Below are 23883 nucleotides of genomic sequence, written 5' to 3' on the forward strand. Positions count from 1 at the left end.
AAATTTGCAGTATCATTCAAACAAAATAAAACTGGGTTGGTTTTAAAATTTCAACCCATACTTCAATAATATCGTATTCCCTTGATCGTATTTTATTTTATTTAATTTGTAATATTATTTTTAATTAAAAATAATTATTACTCTTTCAATTTTTGTTATTTATTTTATCTAACAAAAAAAAAATGATTATATGAATTTAAGGACTTCAATTTAATTAGTCTAGTGCATAATAACGTCTATACCTGGATTCCATTTTTCAAATTTTCAAACTTAAAAGTAAAAAAAAAAAGAGACAGTTTTCAATAATTGCAATTTAGATTTCAAATATTTATTACAAAGTTAATACCACCTATAGTGATTGTCCCACTTACCTTGTTTTATTTTTATTATAATTAAAACTCCAAAGTTTATTTTTATTAAACTCTTAGTGAGCTAAACTTTAAACTATATTATTAGAAGTAATATTTTTCTAAATTTAATTTTCTTATCATCTTGTCGCAATTTTGTGGTTAAATCATTTAAACTACCAATTGAATATGGTTGTTCTATCATCTTAATTATCAATTCATTATTTTATTTTTTTGACAACTATCAATTAATATATTAATATTGTGATTTTTAAAAACATTTTTAAACTATTAAATCCACAAATACTTAATCACTTAATCCAAATAATTAATACCTAAAAATAAAAATTAGGCAGTAATTCACTCTATTTAGAACAAAACTAGATGCAAAATTTTTGTTTATTAATTAAAAGTAGATAAGGTTAAAAATTAAATTTGGTCAAAGACAAATTTATAATTGTAATTATTATTCCCAATCTGGATATAAATAAAAAAAAAACAGAAACTAGGAGTGTTTTCAAATAAAATGATTATTTGTTTTAGACTAATCTTAATTAAATGACCATTGCAATTAACCACATTTTTATGCACATTTGTCTTTGTACTTGATCTCAATGTATCTATAGTTTGTTGCAATGTTTAAAGTGCATTCATATTATACTATTATAGTTAGTGTAAAAATTATATATGGTGATAGAATGCTTAAACTAAGTTGTCGAAAATGAATAAGAAAAAGCGATTTAAAAAGATAAATAAAATGGGTTTAACAATCACTTTTAATTAAATATCCGGTTATATTTTATAATTGTTTTTTGTGTATAAAATTTATTTATTTATTATAAATTATTAATATATTATTTATAAATAATAACATGATATCTTTCAAAATAATAATTATATTTATATAGTATAAATATGTTAATTTTTAATTTAGTTTAAATATGTTAATAAAATATATTTTATGTAAACTAAGCTGAATTTATAAATGTATTATATTTTTAATTTGACTATATATATATATACATTAAAAGTCCATGCAATATTTATTTGATTATATATTAATAATTTTATCTATATTGTATAAATATTAATTCTAACTATTTAAATTGTTAAATGACTATATTTTGAAACATATATATATATATATATATATATATATATATATAATTATATAAAAATATATAACATTTTTCTATTTTATAAAAATCAAACTATATATAATTATTTTATTTTATATTTTGAATTGATTGATATAAAGTTTATAAAACTATTATATATTTTATTATATTTAATTAAATTTTTTGTAACTACATTGATATGAAATGGGTCTTTTTAAAAAATTAAAAATAAATAAATAAATAAATAAATTCAATTGTGTAAAAGATAATTAATTATTTATACTTATATTAAAATATATATATATATATATTAAGTATTTTGTAATTTTTTTTTTTTGTTAATTTATTGATTTTTGTGGTCTAATTAAATTTAAATTTTGTTTCTTGTTTATTTTTAATTCACATACTTAAGTTTGTTGTATTTTTTTTATAATATAATTTGAAAATTTTGCCTTGTATATATATAGAGAGATTAACACATTCACATAAATGATTGTATATTTGTAATTTTTTAAAACCAATCATATTACAAATTTATTGACATATAATATTTTTTAAACAGACACTTCATTGAAACTAATCCATTTTCAAATACTCTCACAATTTGATATCACTTCATTTCCCAAACATGACATTTTGTCTCCTCTAAAGAAGGCTCTGTGAAATGATGGATCTTTTTGTTTATATGTGTTATGTGTAACCTTATCCTTGAAATGTTTCACATTTATATGATACACCGATGCTATTATTTGATAATATTATTATTATTTTTTATTTGGATCTAATAATAATGTCGTCATTAATAAATTTCTAAATACGTGTGACACTAATTAAGTTCATATATTGATATACCTATATGTATATATAATGCAGTTAATTTACATCTACATCTAAATAAGAATTTTAAGAGAAATAATGTTCTAATACCTTATTTGATATTCAGTTATTTAATAATTATTTAGTAGAGAAGAAAAAATATTCTTAATATAAAAATGAATTAGTTTAGTAAAATAACTAAAATATTATTATTATTCAATAAAAAAAATTATAAAATAATTGTATTTTAATCTATTGACATATAACTTAAATATTGTGAATCAATGAAAGCAAGTTTCAATTTTTCAAGTTATTAATTTGAATAATATGAGAAATGACGTACAGTGATTTAGTTAAAATAATCCAAAATAACACATTACTCAATATATAGGACTACTTCTTGTAATGCAATTTTATTCTAAGGAACCAAAAATTAAATTAAGAAAAAGTCTAACCAGATCTAAGTTATTTTCTTTTCTGAAAAACTAGATCTAAGCTGACTGGATTGATTTGCTTACATTTTATATTAATATAATTGTCCCACTTGTTCACCTAATTTGATTTTTTTATAACAATTAATTTTGAAATTTAATTAGATTAAGCACCGTATAAGTTTAGAATTGATTTATTAAAGGGATCAGATTATATAACTTATACAAATTAAAAATATTAAATAAATAATTTATTCAAAAATTGTTAAAATTAAAACTGATAATTTTTTAGTTGTTTATAATTTGTGTTTGGATTACTGATCCAGATTATTGTATAATATTTGATATAAAAATGATCTTGTGAATGAATGGTTTGATTTAAATTATTAACTTTTTGGATAAAAATCAAATATATTTTTGTATGAAATATGGATTATAAGATAAGATGCTATGAGTATTATTATTTTAAATTAAGTTGTTAAAAATAGTTATGATTTTTTCATTTCTAACTTATGGAGACATTTAATCATGTAGGCATCACTTTTTTGATAGGAATTATTCAAATAAAATTTCTAAACTATTTTTTTATAAGATTATAAATATTTTGAAAATGTTTGGCTCTAATTATTTAAAATATATTTGGCTCTAACTATTTTAATTAATAAAATCGGCCACACCACACAGCTGCGACTTTTTTAATTTTTATTTATTTTCCCTCTAAAAACAGATAGCTCAGCCAATTGGTGCTTGCAGGGAAGATAGTGGGACCTACTACTTGGTTCTTTCTCCTTCATTCGCCTAACCCCTTATTTCATTTCCTTACTTGTTTGAATCGAAAAGAAGGCAAGATTGAGCGATGAACAGAAGCTATCAGATACTTGATATGATTGAGCTTTGAATTGGATATCATCAATTGAATTGATGGAGTTGAATAGTAAGTTTACCTCTTAATTCTCTTCAGATCGATCTTCTTCTTGATTTTACGAATATGTTGAATCTTTTTCAAAGATTTTATCCAACTGTATTTAAATCGTCTAGACGTGTTCTGATTTTGCAATATTGGACTGGAATTGTTCTTTGTCTATCCATCTGAATGGTGTGTTTATTCTTCTTTATTTTCACCTCTAATGTATGTATGTATGTATGTTTCAATTAGTTTGTTAAAGAGAGAAGTGAAGGTCAAACTTAAATCGTGGAGGAAATAAATATGATTGAGTTACTTCAATCCATCTCTTTTGCGACCTTGTTCTTTGAGCTCGATCAACTTTAAGAGGATTGATTCGATCTGTTAGGTTGCATCTTCTTGAAGACTAGATCCTGTTTTTATTTTTATTTTTGTGTGTGTTTGAAGGCTAGTTTTTCCAAGATCCTCTTGTCTATGACTTGAATTAAGTCAATCAACCTCACGCAAGAGAATAAGGTCTTCAACCACTAGAGCATGTCTTGTAGAATATTATTTTTAAATCTTTGCGTTTGTGCTTCTGTTTTTATTTTTTTCTCAATCAAAATATGAAAAAAAACTGGCTGGTTGATCATGGAATTTGAACATCTATCTAGGTTGTCCAACTTTTTCTAGTAGAAGATGTACAATTTGTGTAGTTCTTGTGGTGCGGAGATGGAACACTCAAATGACTGCAAAGAATCAATGGAGACAGGAGATGTAGTGAAGCTTAATTGCAAGGATCCTGTTAGTTCATGTAAAGTTTGCTTGGAGAAAGATAAAAGGTTGACAATGGAGAATAGTTCAAATCCTGAGATAACACGATTGATTAGTCCCACTGTTTCTCTTGCTAGCAATGATAGCTCCCTCACCAGTTCCAGTAATGTTTCTGAATTGCTTCTGATTCTTTTCGTTCTATAATCTGTTCATAGGCTTACTTGGATGTTCTAATGTTTTTCAGGTGACATTTCAGTTGATGCATACTCATGCGGCAGGTATATCCATATAGTTCATGAAATATATTTTAATCACCTTTCTTTTAGTTCATGTTAACCCAAATGAGGCGTTTTATGAGAGCACAAAATTCAGATCATCCTAAGCACTGAATTTTAATTATTGTGCTTACTTTACATCTGTAACCAATAACCATAGTAGTTTCCTGGCTCCAAATAGAACCAATATATGGCTTAGATATATAGTTTTTTCTTATCCCTTTCTATTTCTTGTTCATTTCCTTTTCTTGTGTGGTGGAAGTTCCGAAGAAAGTCGTCCAGATAGAAGTCGAGATTATCCCAACAATGAGAGTTACCCACAAGGCATGAAGATTCATACTCATGGAAATGGATATCATGGATCCACCATGGAAACTAAAGGAAAAGTCAAGGATATCAATGATACCATTGGAAACCTTGATAATTCAGATTTCATAGATGATGCTCATGGAAATGTTAGTTTACAGGCAGAGATGTCTCCTATTATGAAGGATTATATGAATGTTGATATATGGCTACCTCCTGAGCTTGAAGATATAGAGAATCGTATTGAAGGGAGTACAGCAATGGATGAGGCGATGAATGGAAAATTTAAGATTTTTGTTGGTCAACTACTTAAATCTGTTGATGTTGATGTTTCTGGGGAAAATGGTGAGAGTTGGACAGATATCGTAACTCGCTTGTCATGGGAAGCCGCTTCATTCGTTAAACCTGATGCTCGTGAAGGGAAACCTATGGACCCTGATGGATATGTGAAAGTCAAATGTGTCGCGACAGGTTCTAGAAATCAAAGGTGACATTCTTAAACATATGTTTTCTTTTATCATTCACGTTTCCACAAATTCTTTTAACTAGATTCTTGAAGAAAAGTCATATCTTTGTTGAATTCTTAGTCATTCAGTAAATATATCCTTACTTTGTAAAACCTCTTTTATACCTGTATGATGCTGTAAATGTAAAGAGACGCATTTTATATTTTAGACAACAGTGTTTTGAATGTCTGTTTACCATTCATATTTGCAAGAATTTCAATCATGCTCTAATATTTATTACTATTGTCTTCCGTATATTATAATACCAATGATTTTAGTTTATTGCAGTTTTTAGTGTATTCTAATAGTTGTTGTTCACTTCAGATAAATTTTGTAGAAGAAACCATTTTTCATTACTCTCAATTCTTCTCACTAATTTCCTTTCATGAAAATATGGATGTTTAAAAAATCCCCTTATTCAATTCTCACACATTTATATAAAGTATCTTAAGATTTATACTTTGAAAAATAATTCTATGTAATTTTACTTGTGTATTAGTTACTGTGTCATAAATGAAAATGTTCAATTACTTATAATTCATCTGAAACTTAATAAAAGATGATAAGAGTTGTTATTATACCTGACATTCATGTATTTATTATTTTCCAGAATGGTTTATGTGGAATTTAACTAATTCACGGAGATGTTTTCATTATATTATTTAGAATCGGAGATAATTGCTCTATCTGTGGAAAATGGTTTCTTTGCGACGGATGGTTCAAGTTTATCAAATAACTCTTATATGTTGATAATTGTATACTAAAAGTTCTATCAACTACTTTGTTTTTAGTGAAGTGATAAGAGGACTGGTATTCAAAAAGAATGTCGCCAACAAGCACATGCCAACCAAATACGCAAATCCACGTCTGTTGTTGATAAGTGGCACACTTGGAGACTCAGTTGGGTTGTCTTCATTTAACAACATAAAACAGGTAGCATTTGTTTTTTCCTCTTTCAATGCTTGTTTTAATGTTTATTCTACTCGTTCCTTATCATCTATCCTCAACAGGAGGAGAACAATCACAAGTCTATCGTGGATATGATAGAGAATTGCCATCCTAATCTGGTCTTAGTGGAGAAATCTGTTTCTGGGGATATTCAAAAGTCAATTTTTGATAAAGGAATGACATTAGTATCTGACATGAAGCTCGATCGACTGAAGAGAATTGAACTCTGCACGGATTCACAAATCCTATCTGCTGATATGTTAATGAATCAAACGCTAAAACAATGTGACTCCTTTCATTTTGAACAATATGTTTTGGATCACAATGCTTCTGGTGAAAATGGAAAAAAACAAGTTAAAACTCTTTTGTTCATAGAGGGGTGTCCTACACGTCTTGGTTGTACGGTAAGACTCTTGTTCAGGTTCTTTGGAAGCATATACTTGTATACCATATGTAAAAGCACATATTTTTGGGGTCGAAATAATAGTTTGTTTTACTAGTAGGTGAAGTCTATCAATTGTCCGATCTTTTCCTTTAAAATCGCCACCCACCTTTCATGTCATGATTTGCTAACTGTATGTTATTTCAGATGAATTTGTTAACATTTTACCTATAAAAATCCACTAAGTATTGAAGTCTTGTTTAACTCAGTGGTAGAGCGCAAGCTCATGGCCACAAGGTCTTGGGTTCGAGCCTTCATGGTCATTTTAAAAAAAATCCACTTAGTATTACTTTTGTTATGAGCTTGAGTTTGCATAAAGTTGTTGTGAAACGTGACCGGTGTTTGTTAGAATTTTCCCTGTAAATTTCCTTTCTACTTGACTACTAATTAATTATTGACCATATTTCTCCCATGTCCCCTCTCTTCGTCTCTTCCTATATCCTCTACACACTTCTTTCCTCGCTAATAATATTTTGTTTATTATTTCCTTAGAGTATTTATACAGATATGTATACATCTACCCATTTATAGCAAGTCGTTAATGTATCTTTCTTATTAAACTATTATACATGCTTTAAATTTATTTTTCCAGATTTTGCTCAAGGGAGCTCATAGTGATGAATTGAAGAAGATAAAATGTGTGGTCCAGTGTGCTGTTGTCATGGCTTATCATTTAATCTCAGAGACTGCTTTCTTGTTGGATCAAAGGGCAATGTTCCCTATCATTCCCTTCAATGGTGAAGGATGCTTGCCCATTCAATCTAATGTCTCAGAGTTGGAGGACTCTAATGTGGAAACTATTGATGCCTCATCAACTTCTGATATTCCAATATCCAATGGATTTCATGAAGGTGACTCTGAGAACTTAAGCTTGGAGTTAGAAGGAGATTCCCCATTTTCTTACGTACCATACAACCCTGTCGTTCTTTCTGGGTTATCATCTATTTCGGCATCTCTTAAGAATGTTATTGGAAACAGTTTTCCTCTTTTCTCCTTAACCTCTCGAGGGTCCATATCCAAGTACCTTGGAATTAATGAGAGTCAGGATGACAGTCAGACGTTGGATAGTCTCCAAGATACAGCATCTTTGGAGGAGGCTCTTGAGAATGGTAATGGTAATTTGGGTAAGAGTGTCTCAGATGAAAACAAGTCTCCTGAGAGTGAACGACCTGGCTCTCCATTTTCATTGGATGAGGTTCATCCAGACACAAAGATGCATTCTGGTATTAATAAAGAGCAAAGCCCAAAGAAAGACGAAATCCTGACAGCATTGGATTATGAAAGTATTTTAGTTTTGGAGTCCAAACGTAATTTCAAGATCAAGATAGAGAACCTTTGTGAGAAGAGCCGTTTCTCTCATATTAAATTCTACCGTAATCCTGATGTTCCACTAGGAAGATTCTTGCAATATGATTTGCTTGATCAGGTAAGAAACCTCTCTTCTTTTGGGCATGCTATTTGTCTTTTTTTTTTTCCAGTGTAAGCATGCAGATGTACTTTTTATATTAGCAAATAGTAAGAACATTTTAAAATTTACTTTTGTTCTCTAATGCAATTGGGCTTCTTCCTTGCTGATTAGTTTTCCTTTGAATTAACACTTATTTAGAAAATAAATACTCTTGGCAGAAGAAGTGCTCAACATGCGGTGAAACTCCCGAATCTCATTTCTACTACTATGCCCATCACGATAAGCAACTCACAATACAAGTTAAGCGTCTTCCTGTGGACAAGTGTTTGCCCACAGGGAAACTTTGGATGTGGAGTCGATGTGGAAAATGTAAATGCAGAAATGGGCACTTAGAATCTACTAAGAGAGTGCTGATATCTCCTGCTGCTCAAGGCTTGTCTTTTAGGAAATTCTTGGAGCTCAGCTTTTCAAACCCCTCTATCTTGAGCAGGTCAACTGTCTGTGGCCACTCCTTCCACAAGGATTTCCTTCACTTTTTTGGGTATGGATTATCTGCCCAATACATTGCATAACATGCTTGGTTTGCGTTCCCAAATGTGTTTGGTTTGTAGAGTTTCAAGGAAGAGAGTTTTGGGAAATTAATACATTTTATTTATTTTGGGGGATATATTTTGTAAACCGGTGGCAATTTGCATGTCTTATGTTAGTTTACTCTATTTTTTTTTATATGCAATTTGCAGATTAGGCTCCATGGCAGCAATGCTAAGATACTCGACTGTGGCAACTTATTCTGTGTCTATGCCACCAATAACCTTGGAGTTTAACAATTCAATCAGAGGAGAATTCCTCAAGAAAGAAGTAGAGAAGGTATGTGCATTAACAATATTGCTTGTCCTCTTATGATTCATAACCAAGATTGACGTTCTTCCTTTTTCCTGAAAGGTTTGCACAAAAGGACTAAACTTGTTTGGTGAAGTAGCAAAGTTCCTACAGAAGATTGGACCTAGATTTGAACATTCGATCCTGAATTTCAGAGGGTCGGTTAAGAAATTCTCTGATATTGAACAAATGTTAAAGATGGAACGGTCTCAATTTGAGGTTATTAGATCTTGACTCTTGTTTTCGATTAAAAATATCTGAACTGTTTCTTCATTTTGGAGATCTAACTCTCTTTTCTTTGCCTCTGTTATGAAAAATCAGGCCAACATCGACAATGTTCTCATGAACAATGGGAGTGCAAATTTGGCTGTTTACAAGCTCTTGAGATTGAATAGGTTTCTTTATGACATTTTTCTCGAGTCACATATCTGGGATCATAGGATATCTTCACTCCTCTCATCAGGGCCTACAAGCATAATGGAGAATGGTAATGCATATAAAGAAATAGACAATAAATCTCTTAAAGAAAGATCACCTGAAGGAGCTGAGGTATCTGTTTTTAAAGATGTTCATATTGAAGAATCTAGACACCAAGATGAGGACAGTGACAGTTCACCTATCCCAATTAATAACGAGATCAGTATAAGTTGTTCTGAAGATAATCTTCCCAGTACGAGTTTACAAGTGGACATCCCACAAAAGGGTACTAATGACTTGAGTGTCTCGCAGATCAATTCTCTTGAGTCATCACCATCTTATGTTTGCGATATGAAAGGATGGTTTTGGGCGTCATTCTTAGAAATCCAGAAGGAGCATATTTTTGACCTTCAAAGGGGCCATTTACCCAAGTTTGAACCCTTTTCAAGTCATTCAATAAAGAATATTCCTAAAGCTCAAGAGTTGATAAATGAGGAGGGATCAAGAATGCATATACCCCTTGGTTCGGACGAGTACATGATTTCAGACTTTGAGGATGAGTTTTCTAGCATAATTGCATGCTGTTTGACTCTTCTGAATTCGGCAGAAGTCAATTTTGATACGAGGAATGAGAAAGCAGTCTCAACCACCAAAACAAGTGAAAGTTCACAGAACTTGGGTCGCATGTTGTCTGCTCCACAGTACTGGTCTTCCTCTATTAACTCTGATTCAGAAGGAATCCGTTCGGCATTGTCTTTAGAAGAAGCTCGTTTTTCGAGTTTTGATGGGTTGAATCTGCTGGACTCTCTAGTTTCTCTACCATCTGTTCACCCAGAAGTTCACATGGGAGTTAGGAAATCGCCTGGAAAAGCCAAATATTCAGTTCAATGCGTATATGCTCACCAATTCCGTGACCTTAGAAACTATTGTTGTCCATCAGAGCTGCACTATATTGCTTCCCTTGGCCGTTGTCGGAATTGGGATGCAAAAGGAGGGAAGAGCAAGTCGTTTTTTGCGAAAACACTTGATGATCGTTTCATCATAAAAGAAATCAAAAGGACGGAGTTCGAGTCTTTTTGGAAGTTTGCGCCGGATTATTTTAAGTACATGAAAGATTGCGTCGAGCTAGGGAATCAAACCTGTCTTGCGAAGATTCTCGGTGTTTACCAGGTTTTGGCATTGTTTTGGGTCAATTTCATGTTTAATAATACTATAAAGAATTTTGGTTTTTATATTTTTGAGCTGATCTACTAATACAGGTGACCATTAGACAGAACAAGAGTGGGAAAGAGACAAAACATGATCTGATGGTGATGGAAAATATTTCGTTTGGTAGGAATGTTTATAGGCAGTATGATCTGAAAGGTGCTCTACATGCTAGACTCAGTTCAAATGACGGATCAGGAGATGATGTTCTTCTGGATCAAAACTTCGTCAATGACATGAACACTTCCCCTTTGTACGTAAGTAGGACATCCAAGCGTTTTCTGCAACGGGCTGTGTGGAATGACACGAGTTTCCTCAATGTGAGTTAACAAAACTGAAGATTAAGTGTTAGAATGGTGATCACTGAATTTAAAGTGTCAAAATAGTTTTTTAAGTGTTCTGAAAAATAAATGTGTTATTCTTTTAAAGGATGAAAACATTTCATTGATCCACACTTCTGTTAAAAGTTATGACGAGCTGGCATAAGTTTGGAGTTTATAAATAGCTTGCTTCAGTTGAATCTAAATAACTAAGTGGTTTTAGATAACACGGTAATTTCATAAAGTGATAAGCTTTGTATAATTTGTCTTGATGTTTTTGTTTGCAGTCGATAAATGTGATGGATTATTCATTACTGGTTGGAGTGGACATGCAGAGCCACGAGCTTGTAGTCGGGATCATCGACTACTTAAGACAATACACGTGGGACAAGCAATTGGAGAACTGGGTAAAATCATCGCTAGTGGTTCCAAAGAACCAGTTGCCCACTGTCATCTCCCCAAAGGAGTACAAAAAGAGATTCCGAAAGTTCATTACTGACCATTTCTTGTCAGTCCCCGATCATTGGTGTTCAGAAACTCATTCAAATCCTTGCAAACTCTGTTGGACTGAGGAAGAAGAAGACCACAATCTCGATCCCAAATCTTCAATTGAAATTCCTCTTTGATCAATTACCATATATTTTACTTACTGTATATAGGTTTTATATTTGTATCAGCTCTATACACCCTTCTTCCCTAGCATTTTGCAGTTAATTCTTTTTTTTTTGGTTTCTGGGAAATTCTGGGGGAGAGAGGAGGCTAGAAGGCCTAAAAAAAAGTCGTTATTATTTGAGTATTTGAAATATGAAATAAAGAAAGATCGGCCAGCCACAGCTTGTTTATGATGCTGCTGCTTTAAAATGGATGATGTTGAAGGTGACTGGTGGCGAACTTGCAATACTATTTGTTGTACATATGATTTGATGATTTTGTATTGATAATTGACAATGAAAATGCCTAGTTTTTGCAATTAGAGTAATGATTGTAATTTTCATTTTATTGCATAAATGATTGGCCAAGCTTTAGCTGATGTATTGGTTTATCTATTGTTTGTTGTTATTATTGTCCAGAAACAGAAAGAAAGAAAGGATTGAATACTTATTAAATACATACCTAGTAGAGAAACAAGCTGGCTCAAAGCCTTCGTAAATGGTTCGAGAACATGGTTTCTTGTGAAGACTCGAATCCGTAATATTGATGGCACAAGTTTTTGTGAATCATTGAGTCTTGAATCTCTAGTTTTCTTATAGAGAGAAGAAATTACAAAAGGAGATAAAAGAGGATGCTAATGTGGTCATCCATCTTTCACGAGATTCTTGTTAATAAATAAGCAGTTAGTTGGAAAGGTATAAAGAAAATAACCTTTGACTGATATAAATTTATTTTTTGAAACCATGAAATGAGTTGATTTTTTAGATAAATTTAAATTCTACCTTATCATATAGTTGGTTATACTATATCAAATAATTCATAATAAATATGTTTGTATAATACCAACATAATAAAAAATTGATTTCTTTTTTATTAAACAAATATGTAAATTCAAGTTGGTATATTTATAAAAAAAAAAATCATTTGTTATATCTTAATGTAATTATTTTGTTACATTATTATCCATATTGGTTTATAAAAAGTATCCATACTATATTACTTCAATTTGTTCTCATGTATTCATGTTCTTTTTTATTTTCTTGTATTTTCTTCAATTCAAGTGTTTTTTTCAATGCTTAAATTTTAGAATACAACTATTAGGATTACAATGATGTTCTTAACTTAAGACAAATGATATATCATAAATGAAGTGAATCAATGAAAAAGAGTCTAAGAGAATATAAATCAAAATGAGTTGACCATAAAGAACATGTATTAATACTGAAACACCAAAATACAAGGGACATATTTTATCCATTTTCTCGTTCTTTTACTACCAATATGAAATTGCAGTCAGTCTCTCGTCAATCATGAAACATGTTTCTTCATAAGATGCTAGCCAATTGAGATCATCATCATCAATTTAACAATAAGCAAGGGAATATTTTATATAAGCATAAGAAAGCTAACCTTCTTATTGCTGCTGCATAATATATTATAAAGTCTTCTAAGGTGTTCTTGAATCCAACTTCTTCGATGATGATCTACTATTTTGATTTCCTGAAGGCTTTGATCTTGCTGCAGACTTCAAATGATTCTCACGTCGTTCTCCTCCTCCTCTACTGTTGTTCCTTTCTTTGCTATTTCGATCTCTTGGATTTGATGCTGTCATCCTGTTCTCATACATTCCATTTCTCTTTCCTTTTCCTTTCTCAACAACAACTGAACCTTCCTTTTCATCTTCGGAGTCATCATTCTCTGTCTCAGATTCACAATCAAAATCCTCACTAATATCATCATCATCATCATCTTCATCTTCTTTTGACTCAATTGCCAATGCTGAAGAAGAATCTTTACTTTTCTCTCTTTTATTTGCTTTCGACTTCTTAGTCTTTGTTTTCATCAAATGAATATACTTGTATCTTATATCCATCAACGTATCGTTTTCAATGAGCAAGCCCCTCTTGTAACCTTCTTTAAGTACAACAGTATGACGTCCAATCTTGTTTGAACGGTAAAATATACCTGGGTGTTGAAGCAATGCACTTTTGAACTTGGATCGAATTCCCATATAATCTCCCAAACTAAGTATGTTGTCTCTTCGTGTCTTCTTTGAGACAAACAGATTGAGAAGCTCATGTATGATTGCAACCGCCCATTTATTAGATTCATCGCTCTTACCAGGGAGGTGTGATGCATTCTCGTATGGTGAAATGAATGGAAGTTTCTGCCATTCCTCCACCCATTGGTTGAACTTCTTGTCAATCTCAAACCCTCGACTGTATTGAACAGGAAAAGCTATTGCATTTCCCTTCTGGTAACATCGGTCCTTTGACATCGCCATCTTCTCCATTGATGAAACTGCTAACTCGTCGCTCCAGCAGACCAATTCCAATGAAGAATCGCCATTTTTCTGATGGGTAACCTGGAAATAATCTGGAAATTCTGGAACAATGGATTTTATGTAATCTTGGGGTAAACCTAAATCCCAACTCAATCGATCAATAATATGAAGCGGGAGTTTGTGGGTTCTGCCTAGCATTAACAATTTCAGTAATCGGTCAGCAACTTTCTTCTTATAAGTGTCACTCTGGTAAACCAATTGCTCTTCGGAGTCGATGTGAAGAACTTCCGGCGTGAGTTTGACATGCGGATTGATCTGGATACCGCCCGGTAGAAACTCTTCGAAAACAGATGGGTAAGTTCGTATTAATTCGATAGGACGGAGGAGAATGCCAAGGGATTGACGTTTCTCAGTGATGATGGAGAGAGGAAGAGTCTTGGTTGGCTCTGACTTTATGAGGTTCTTGAGGATGAGAAGAGGGTTTAGGTTCCTTTCTCTTTCAACGGCGTGGTCAAGAGCACGGTCACTTACCCATTTGATGTCGTCGAGAACGATGAAGGTTCGGTAGTGCTGGTGACAGTGGGGACGACGGAGGTGTCGCCGGAGATGGAGGAATGCGAGATTCATATTATTATGGATGGATGATGGTCTGATTCAGTTAGGGTTTTAGTAGGGTTTTTCCATTGAGAGAGATAGAAGGGGAAATTTTACTAAATGACCTAACGTGTCAAATTCTAAACTGAACTACACTTTACAAATTTTGCAAAAATGACATTTTCCGCTGTGCGTGTCGCTTGATGTGAACTATAACATATTAAGCTATAACATATTAAGCGTCCCCATGTATTTCATAAGAGTACACAAACTTACCGATCTTATTCGATATTTTGGATCGGATATCTGCCTATTAAAAATTTGTATTTCGTGTCCGATCACTGTCCGATCCAAAAACACTGGGTTGAATCGATCAGACGTGTTTCTCAGGGATGATAATTAATTATTTAATAATATTTTTATTTGGATAAAAAGAAAATTATTTTACTTGATAAATGTTATTGGTTGAAAATTATTATTAAAATATGAGAAATGATAAAGCCAACGAATCATTAGCGAAAGCAAGGCCACGAATCCTACGTGGCCTTGCCAGCTAGGAGAGAGAAAGAAAAAAAAAATTAAAACGTTTCTGCATATCCTCTTTCACCCAATAGGGTTTCATATTTCTGCATTTCTTTCTCTCTCTGAAACGCTTCATTTATTTCTCTTCTCCAGTTCCGGCAGCATTTATTTCTCTTCTCCGGCTGCATTTATTTCTTTTCCACGGCTGCATTTACTTCTCAATGGTATCCTTTTTAAGGATCTTTATTATTTTTTTAATAGATCCAGAGTTTAGATTTTATAGATCTAGGGTTTAGATTTTACAGATCTAGGATTTTACATTTTACAGATGTATATATGGATTTAAACGGTTTGAATTTTCAGGATACAGAAGCACCAAACTTGAACAACCCAGTAGATGAAGAACTTAACCTGAACAGATCCACCCCCGTTGAACCCCAAAGGTACCCTGAACAGATCTAGTGGTTTCGGGACAAGAAAGGGTCATTCCTTGTCCCGAAATGGTTGGTTTCGGGACAAGAAAGGGTCCTTCCTTGTCCCGAAATGTGTGGTGTCTTGTAAGAAAATGTTGTGTTTCGGGTAAAAAAAATTTGTGTTTCAGGACCCGAAATGAGTCGTTTCGGGACAAGAAAGGGTCAAAACCAACCATTTCGGGACAAACATTGTTTTGTTTCGGGACCCGAAATAGGTGGTTTCGGAACCCGAAAGGTGGTTTCGGGACCCGAAACGGGTGGTTTCGGGACCCGAAACTTGTTGTTTCGGGACCCGAAACTTGTTGTTTCGGGACCCGAAAGGTTGTTTGGTGACCCGAAAGGTGGTTTCGGGACTCGAAACGGGTTGTTTCGGGACCCGAAAGGTTGTTTCGGGACCCGAAAGGTGGTTTCGGGACTCGAAACGGGTTGTTTCGGGACCCGAAATGGTTGGATTCGGGACCCGAAATGGGTGTTTTATGGACTTTTTCTTACGGTTTCACATAATTTTTGCAGTCACATTCCTAGTGTTGGAATGACATTTTCCTCCGAAGAACAACTTCTTGAATTCTACACATCATATGCCCACTTAACGGGATTCGGCATTACCAAATTAGGGAGCAAAAATGTAGGTGGTAAGAGGAAATATTTCAGCGTTGGTTGTGCCAAGAGTTTTATGAAAGAATCGAAGGCAAAAAATAAGTTTCATCAGCCTAGACCAATAACGAAGACAGATTGTAAAGCAAAGATTAATGTTGTTGTTCGAAATGAAGGGGAATATGTGATAACAAGTATTTCTCTTGAGCACAACCATACATTAAGCCCAAAGAGAATACGTCATGTTAGATCCTACAAAGTGATTGACGGAAATGTAAAAAGAAGATTGGATACAAACGATGAAGCTGGAATAACTGTGGCCAAAACATTTCAATCACTTGTAGTTGAAGCTGGAGGGTATGAAAACATGTCTTTCGATGAGAGGACATGTAGAAATTACGTTACAGAAGCACGACGGTTGAGGTTAGGGATTGGGGATGCTGAAGCACTCACTAATTATTTCTTAAGAATGCAAACCAGGAACTCAAACTTCTTCTACCTTATTGATTTGGACGAGGAATCCCGAATTAAAAACGTGTTTTGGGCAGATGGTAGGTGCAGGGCTGCCTTTGAAGATTTTCATGATGTTATCTCTTTCGATACAACCTATTTGACAAATCGCTATGACATGCCTTTCGCTCCGTTTGTTGGTGTTAATCATCATGGTCAATCCATTTTGCTTGGATGTGGATTATTGTCAAGTGAGGATTCAAATTCTTTCACTTGGTTGTTTAGAACTTGGTTGGAATGTATGCATGATAGACCTCCAAATGCCATAATCACAGACCAATGTCGATCCATGACGATTGCAATTGAGAAGGTATTTCCTAAAACTCATCATCGATTTTGTTTGTGGCATATAATGAAGAAACTTCCTATAAAACTTGGAAGCCATACTGAATATCATCTAATAAAGAAGAGGCTGAAAAACATAGTATACAATTCCATAAATATTCAACAATGTGAAGATGATTGGAATAGATTAATTGAAGATTATCAGTTGGAAGATAATGTTTGGTTGAAATCTTTGTATTTGGAAAGATCTAAATGGATACCTGTTTATGTCAAAGGACAATTTTGGGCCGGCATGTCAACATCTCAACGGAGTGAAAGTATGAACGCATTCTTTGATGACTACGTGCAGTCCAAAACATCTCTCAAACAATTCGTCGAGCAATATGATAGGGCTCTGTTGAGAAATATCGAGAGAGAAAAGAAATTGGATTTCAAATCTTTTAATTCTTTGATACCAACTGTAAGTGGATTTGCCTTTGAAAGACAATACCAAACCTTCTACACTCCAGATATATTTAGATTGGTTCAAGAAGAAGTTAGAGGTTTGATGTTGTGCGACATCTCAGTCATTGAAGAGGAAGGGTCAGTTAGTATATTTAGAGTTGAGGAAATCATTCTGGGGGTTAATGGAGAACATGTAAGAGATGTTTCTTACAAAGTACATTACACAGAAAATGATTGCAATGTGAAATGTCAATGTCGATTGTTTGAGTTCAGAGGTGTTTTGTGTAGGCATATCATGGCTGTATTGAAAAAAATGAGGGTCAATGAGGTACCAATGCATTATATAATGGACCGGTGGCGTAAAGATATTAAGCGTGGGTATCAAAATATCACCAACATTTATGATTCAGATATGTCTATTGAAGAAAAAAAAAACGTCACAATAGTCTAACTCGATTGATGCAAGAGGTTCAACAAGTTGGAGTAAAATCTGAAGTCAGCTGTTCTTTTTGGATGAACGGAATAAAAGGCTTGATGGAACAGTTTATGTCACTTAATCATGGAAGCCATACTGAAGCATCTAAAGACCAAAGCACAGAAGCATCTCCATCTCCATCTCCATTTCAATCTCCCGCTACATCCATTTTGATACACTCTCCTAACAAAGTTAGAAGTCGAGGACGACCACCAACAAAGAGGAAACAATCCTTAATTGAAAAAATCCCCAAGACTTCGAGATCAAAAAAGAAGAGAGATACGGCCACAACATCTACAGTTTTGGATTCAACACAACAACAACAGCAATGGAATGATCCACTTTCAACTCAATTTTCCTTTACATCACTTTTGTCCTCTCAAGTATATGTCGAAGATAATGCGTGTGGGGATAACATTCAACGAAGATAGTATTTATTTGATAATGAAGAGAGTACTTATTTGATAATGTTGTTGTCACTTTGAATATTTTTACTTTTTTATCATATCTTTAACGAAGATAGTATTTATTTGATAATGTTCTTGTCCCGAAACTATCCATTTCGGGTCCTGAAACAACTTTTCGGGTCCCGAAACCATCCATTTCGTGTCCCGAAACCATCCATTTCGGGTCCCGAAACAACTTTTCGGGTCCCTAAACCATCCATTTCGGGTCCCGAAACCATCCATTTCGGGTCCCGAAACCACACGTTTCGGGTCCCGAAACCACACGTTTCTTGTCCCGAAACAACTTTTCGGGTCCCGAAACCACACGTTTCTTGTCCCGAAACAACTTTTCGGGTCCCGAAACCATTCATTTCTTGTCCCGAAACCACACGTTTCTTGTCCCGAAACCAAACGTTTCTTGTCCCTAAACTACTTTTCGGGTCCCGAAACCACCCATTTCAACTCATATTATACTTGTTTTCTTGTCACGAAATGGCATTTTCAATTCATATTATACTTGTTTTTGTCCCGAAATGGCATTTTTCAACTCATATTATACTTGTTTTCTTGTCACGAAATGGCATTTTCAACTCATATTATACTTGTTTTTGTCCCGAAATGGCATTTTCAACTCATATTATACTTGTTTTCTTGTCACGAAATGGCATTTTCAACTCATATTATACTTGTTTTTGTCCCGAAATGGCATTTTCAACTCATATTATACTTGTTTCTTGTTTTTTAACTCATACTATAATTGAAGACTAGAAAATAATTGAAGACAAAAAATTTATACTTGGCTTATATACTTGGATTACACAGGTTAAATGTTTCAGGACAATCTTCTTTCAAAATTTCCAGATACTTCAATAAGATGTTCCTTAGATTTCGGTTCAAACTTGAACGGATGATCATTGCGGTGTATTTGGCTCGCAAAGCTTCAATCATTCCCTTTGCCTAAGAAAATGATAATTCACCGGTTATTTATTAAAGATTTGTGAAACAAATAAAATGTGAAAATATTTAACTTACATTTTTTTGGCTTATAGCACATTCCCAATCTGCATTGCCATAGTAAGTATGAATATGTCTCATGCAGTATATTCCGCAATCCGTTTTATTTGAACTGTCTTGTCAATGTAAATTTAAAACATTGACCGGGAATTGGGCAATTTGGGTTGAGATCTCTTGGTCGATAGTATTGAAGTACTCCACAACGTTTTCAACCTGTTTTACAAAAGAAGTTAATAAACATAAACACTTTAACATACATTATGTGTAAAAAACACTTCAACAATACCAGTTTCCGAATTGTAACATATTTATGTTCCCATTCTATATCTGGGTCCAGTGGTAGATTGTCGAGGACTTCAATTACTTTCTTCGCAATGTTGATGACAACAACATAATAATGACTTTCGTATAAAATTGGGAAAAATATCTGCAAAATTATGACCATGAATCAGATGACATATATGAGCAAGAATAAGTATTTAATATAAGCATATTGAACTTACCAGATTAGTAGTTTTCATGTCTTCGGGTGTTATTTGGAAAATTCTCATTTCTTCAATCAGTCTTTCGATAAAAAGCTCTTTCGTTCTCCAAAAGTCCTGCAAATTAAGTCAACATGACAATAAGACAATTGGTTTATACAATAATGAAAGATATAGAGACTTACCGTAAGGACTGTTGAAAAAACGATTTTCGCTTCGGAGGCCATTTTGCAGAACAGTGTCATAACGTTTGCCCAAGCATCAATAATACCACTTTCAACATGGCATCTACTTTTCATCGATTGAAATTGCTCTATGTTGATATTGGTATGCTCGGATACATACAATACTTCCTTCCTGAAACCACATAAAGAAGAGATGAAGTTAAAAAAAAAACCAATTTGGGTCCCGTAACCACCCGTTTCGGGTCCCGAAACCACCCGTTTCGGGTCCCGAAACCACCTTTCGGGACCCTAAACCACCATTTCGGGTCCCGAAACCATCCATTTCGGGTCCCGAAACACACTTTCAGGACCCTAAACCACCATTTCGGGACAAGAAACACCCCTTTCGGGACCCGAAACCACACTTTCGGGACCCGAAACCACACTTTCGGGACCCGAAACCACACTTTCGGGACCCGAAACAGCCAAACACATAAAGAATACACATAAGAATTCAACTTTCATGACAAAAACAAATGAACTAAGAAAGATTGATTTACCTCGCATCCTCATCAGCTTTATTGTCAAAAACCATTCCCAAAACGATCTCATCCTTGTCAGCTATATTGACAAATTTGAAGAAATTTTTATATCTTTTTTTGTTCTCCATCAAATATGGACATTGAAGGCGTGGTGGAATTTTCATGACTTTCAGGGGATTTTTTTAGGCTTTTTGATGACAAATTTGTTTCCTTTGAACACCGATAGAGGAACTTCTTCACCACCCTCTTTTTGAACCTGCAATTCATATCCTGCGTCACGATGAATTTGGGCAGACTCGAAGTTCTTCGGCTTGTCCTGCGTCATATATGGAGATTTAAGGTTTGCTGGAACTCTCATTTGTCGCACGGGATTTTTCCTTCTTTTTCTTGGAGGCACCTCTTTTCCATCGTCCTCTGTGTGATACCCCTCATCATTTTGAGCAGCAGGCTCCTTGTCACCGGCCTCATCAAGACCCACCTCCTTGTCAGCGGCCTCATCAAGACCACCATCATTTTGAGCAGGCTCCTTGTCACCGGCCTCATCAAGACCACCGTCATTTTGAGCAGGCTCCTTGTCACCGGCCTCATCAAAACCCACCTCATTGTCAGCAGCATCTTTGTCACATTGTGCTTCAGAAGGTGCTTGATCATTGAAGTATTTATGCATGGCATCCCTGAAAAGCTTATTCTTGTCCATTGCTCTGTAAATGATGTGCATGGCGTTGTCATACAATGGTGTTCATCCCAGCCTGAACTTAAAGATTCCATTTTTCTCATCGCTTTTTCAAGCATCACTGTACATTTCGTAACGCACACCAAATTCTCTGTAAATGTTATTCCGACCTCATCCGGAGCTGTGTTCAGAGGTGGTGACCTATTCCTAGGTTCTGTTGCTGCTGCCGCCGCCGCCTTTGGGGTCTGAGACACCCCCCATCAATATCATCCTCCTCGTTCTCCTCCTCGTCGTTCTCTCTGAAATCATTATCCTCGTCGTCGCTCTCATCCCACATCCCGGGTAGTGGAATGCGTCCCATAACGCTTCCACGTCCGAATCCTCCATTTTCCAACTCTGTATCCAGCCTAAACTTCAACGTTGTGTCATTCCAACATGACAGTATAGGAAATCGTCGCTCAGTAACTCCTCCCAGTTCAGGGTTGCTCACCCTATACACGTAGCATAGCTGAAAACATACATATACATATGTTAAAACTAAATTTTTTTGAAAACATGAAAATGAATGAGTGATAACTTACGATAAAGAACGTATGTGGTCCTTGGAAATGTCGTTTTTCATTCTGCTTCACTTTTGCGCATGATTGAACTAATCCTTCAAGTACAAATTTGCACCAATTGAACTTCTTGATATTGTCAACATCTGAAATAGATTTCAGAATTCTATACCTGCAAATGAAAAAAACATATTTGAGGATTATTTAACAATACAAATTTGTTGTCATGCAATTGAAAATACTAGAAATGAGATATACCTGGATAGGTTACCTAGGTGATCACACCAGAGAAAGCAACTGACAACAAATAATACGAAGTCTATCTTGAAATTGTTGTCAGCAGCTTTGTTCTCAATGATTTTGATCGGCATAGCAGTCGCTAAAGGAGCGCCATTAACGGGGTTACCCCATCGAGTCCTAAATGCCTTCAACTTGTCATCAATCTCGTTATTCTGATATTCTAAAATATCCAGCTCCCCTCTGGGGAGACCCAATACCATATGAACGTCCTCTTCTTCGATTTTCACTTCCTCGCCATTCTCTAGGGTGAATGAACATTTATTGCAGTCAAACTTTCTGACTAGATAACGAGAGATCTCCCCGGGGCATTTTGAAAGCGATAATGAAAGTAGAGCGCCAAAGCCTATTGACTTCACAGCATCTTTTTGTTCCTTAGACAGCATTTGAAGAAGATTGAAAAGGCCACTAGACGATGTCCTAGTTAAAAATAAGTTGTGGGGGGCTGCTTTGGGAGCTGTTGCTCTAGGGGATTTTGGAACTGATTTGGGAGCTGCATTTGGAGCTGTTGCTCTAGGGGATTTGGGAACTGGTTTGGAAGCTGCTTTGGGAGCTGGATTGGGAGCTGATTCTTGGACAATACTTTTACGTTTATTTGCCCTACAACAACAAATGATAAACATTTAAAAGCCATGAAGCAAATAATCACTAAAATAAAGCAATTCGGGTCCTGAAACCATCCATTTCGGGTCCCGAAACCACCATTTCGGGTCCCGAAACCATCCATTTCGGGTCCCGAAACCACCATTTCGGGTCCCGAAACCATCTATTTCGGGTCCCGAAACCATCCATTTCGGGTCCCGAAACACACTTTCGGGACCCTAAATTCAGCCAAACATTAAGTAATCCTACTTTCGGGTCCCGAAACCATCCATTTCGGGTCCCGAAACACACTTTCGGGACCCTAAATTCAGCCAAACATTAAGTAATCCAAGTTTCGGGTCCCGAAACCATCCATTTCGGGTCCCGAAACACACTTTCGGGACCCTAAATTCAGCCAAACATTAAGTAATCCAACTTTCGGGTCCCGAAACCATCCATTTCGGGTCCCGAAAAACACTTTCGGGACCCTAGATTCAGCCAAACATTAAGTAATCCAACTTTCAGGTCCCGAAACAGCCTATTTCGGGTCCCGAAACCACACTTTCGGGACCCTAAATTCAGCCAAACATGAAGTTATCCCACTTTCGGGACCCATAACAGCCTATTTCGGGTCCCGAAATCACACTTTCGGGACCCTAAATTCAGCCAAACATTAATTTTCCCACTTTCGGGACCCATAACAGCCTATTTCGGGTCCCTAAATTCAGCAAATAACCAATAAATTTAGTTTTGGCTAACAATAATTCAACCATACACAATTAAATCAGACTTTCGGGTAACGAAAACTTTGTTTCGAGAACCATAATGCAGCAATACCCTAACCATAACTCTGAAACCCTAACCCTAACTGCAAAACCCTGACCCTAACCGCAAAACGCTAACCCTACGATTCTAAAATAGAAGATGTCTTATTTACCTTGTCCTTGGAGATCTTGGGGCCTTGCATGGAGATTTACCTGAAACACCAGCCTGAAAAGAAAATATTACGAAATGAACACGAAGGCGGACGATTCTGAAACTGAAATATTAAAGAATGAGAAGTGTCTTACCATTTTCGAGCGAAAGAAGAAAGTAGAAGTCGGGATGCCGGAGTGATAAATCGCCAGAGAAGACGCCGGTTCGTTCGCCGGATGTGATAAATCGCCAGAGAAGAAAGAGAGGGAAGAAGAAAGAAGAAAGAGGAGCTGAAACGTTTTA

At 34.7% G+C, this 23883-nt stretch overlaps 2 protein-coding genes across 3 annotated transcripts; one reads left to right on the top strand and one right to left on the bottom strand.

Moving 5' to 3' along the window:
• Positions 1 to 3508: 3508 nt before the first annotated feature.
• Positions 3509 to 12067, top strand: LOC124925931 (putative 1-phosphatidylinositol-3-phosphate 5-kinase FAB1D). 2 transcript variants are annotated; one of them, XM_047466071.1, is made up of 13 exons: positions 3509 to 3646; positions 4270 to 4532; positions 4614 to 4647; positions 4907 to 5437; positions 6248 to 6389; positions 6467 to 6808; positions 7439 to 8272; positions 8473 to 8795; positions 8995 to 9121; positions 9197 to 9352; positions 9455 to 10720; positions 10810 to 11076; positions 11364 to 12067. In XM_047466071.1, exons 2-13 carry the CDS (start codon positions 4295 to 4297, stop codon positions 11700 to 11702), a joined length of 4599 nt encoding a protein of 1532 aa, XP_047322027.1. In that variant the 5' UTR covers positions 3509 to 3646; positions 4270 to 4294; the 3' UTR covers positions 11703 to 12067. The 2 variants fall into 2 exon arrangements, with proteins under 2 accessions (XP_047322027.1, XP_047322028.1); XM_047466072.1 differs by having other exon boundaries at positions 8476 to 8795.
• Positions 12068 to 12908: 841 nt separating this feature from the next.
• On the bottom strand, positions 12909 to 14712 carry LOC124925602 (protein WHAT'S THIS FACTOR 9, mitochondrial). Its single transcript, XM_047465651.1, has one exon. It carries the CDS (start codon positions 14636 to 14638, stop codon positions 13175 to 13177), a length of 1464 nt encoding a protein of 487 aa, XP_047321607.1. The 5' UTR covers positions 14639 to 14712; the 3' UTR covers positions 12909 to 13174.
• Between the last annotated feature and the right edge of the window lie 9171 nt (positions 14713 to 23883).

The sequence above is a fragment of the Impatiens glandulifera genome, chromosome 2 (genome assembly GCF_907164915.1).
Source record: "Impatiens glandulifera chromosome 2, dImpGla2.1, whole genome shotgun sequence".
Taxonomy (NCBI): Eukaryota; Viridiplantae; Streptophyta; class Magnoliopsida; order Ericales; family Balsaminaceae; genus Impatiens; species Impatiens glandulifera.

Coding starts and splice junctions, on each gene's coding strand:
- LOC124925931 (XM_047466071.1), top strand. CDS start 4,295: ATGTACAATTTGTGTAGTTCTTGTGGTGCGGAGATGGAACACTCAAAT. Junction 4,648..4,906: donor GATGCATACTCATGCGGCAG/GTATATCCATAT, acceptor GTGTGGTGGAAG/TTCCGAAGAAAGTCGTCCAG. Junction 10,721..10,809: donor AGATTCTCGGTGTTTACCAG/GTTTTGGCATTG, acceptor CTACTAATACAG/GTGACCATTAGACAGAACAA.
- LOC124925602 (XM_047465651.1), bottom strand. CDS start 14,638: ATGAATCTCGCATTCCTCCATCTCCGGCGACACCTCCGTCGTCCCCAC.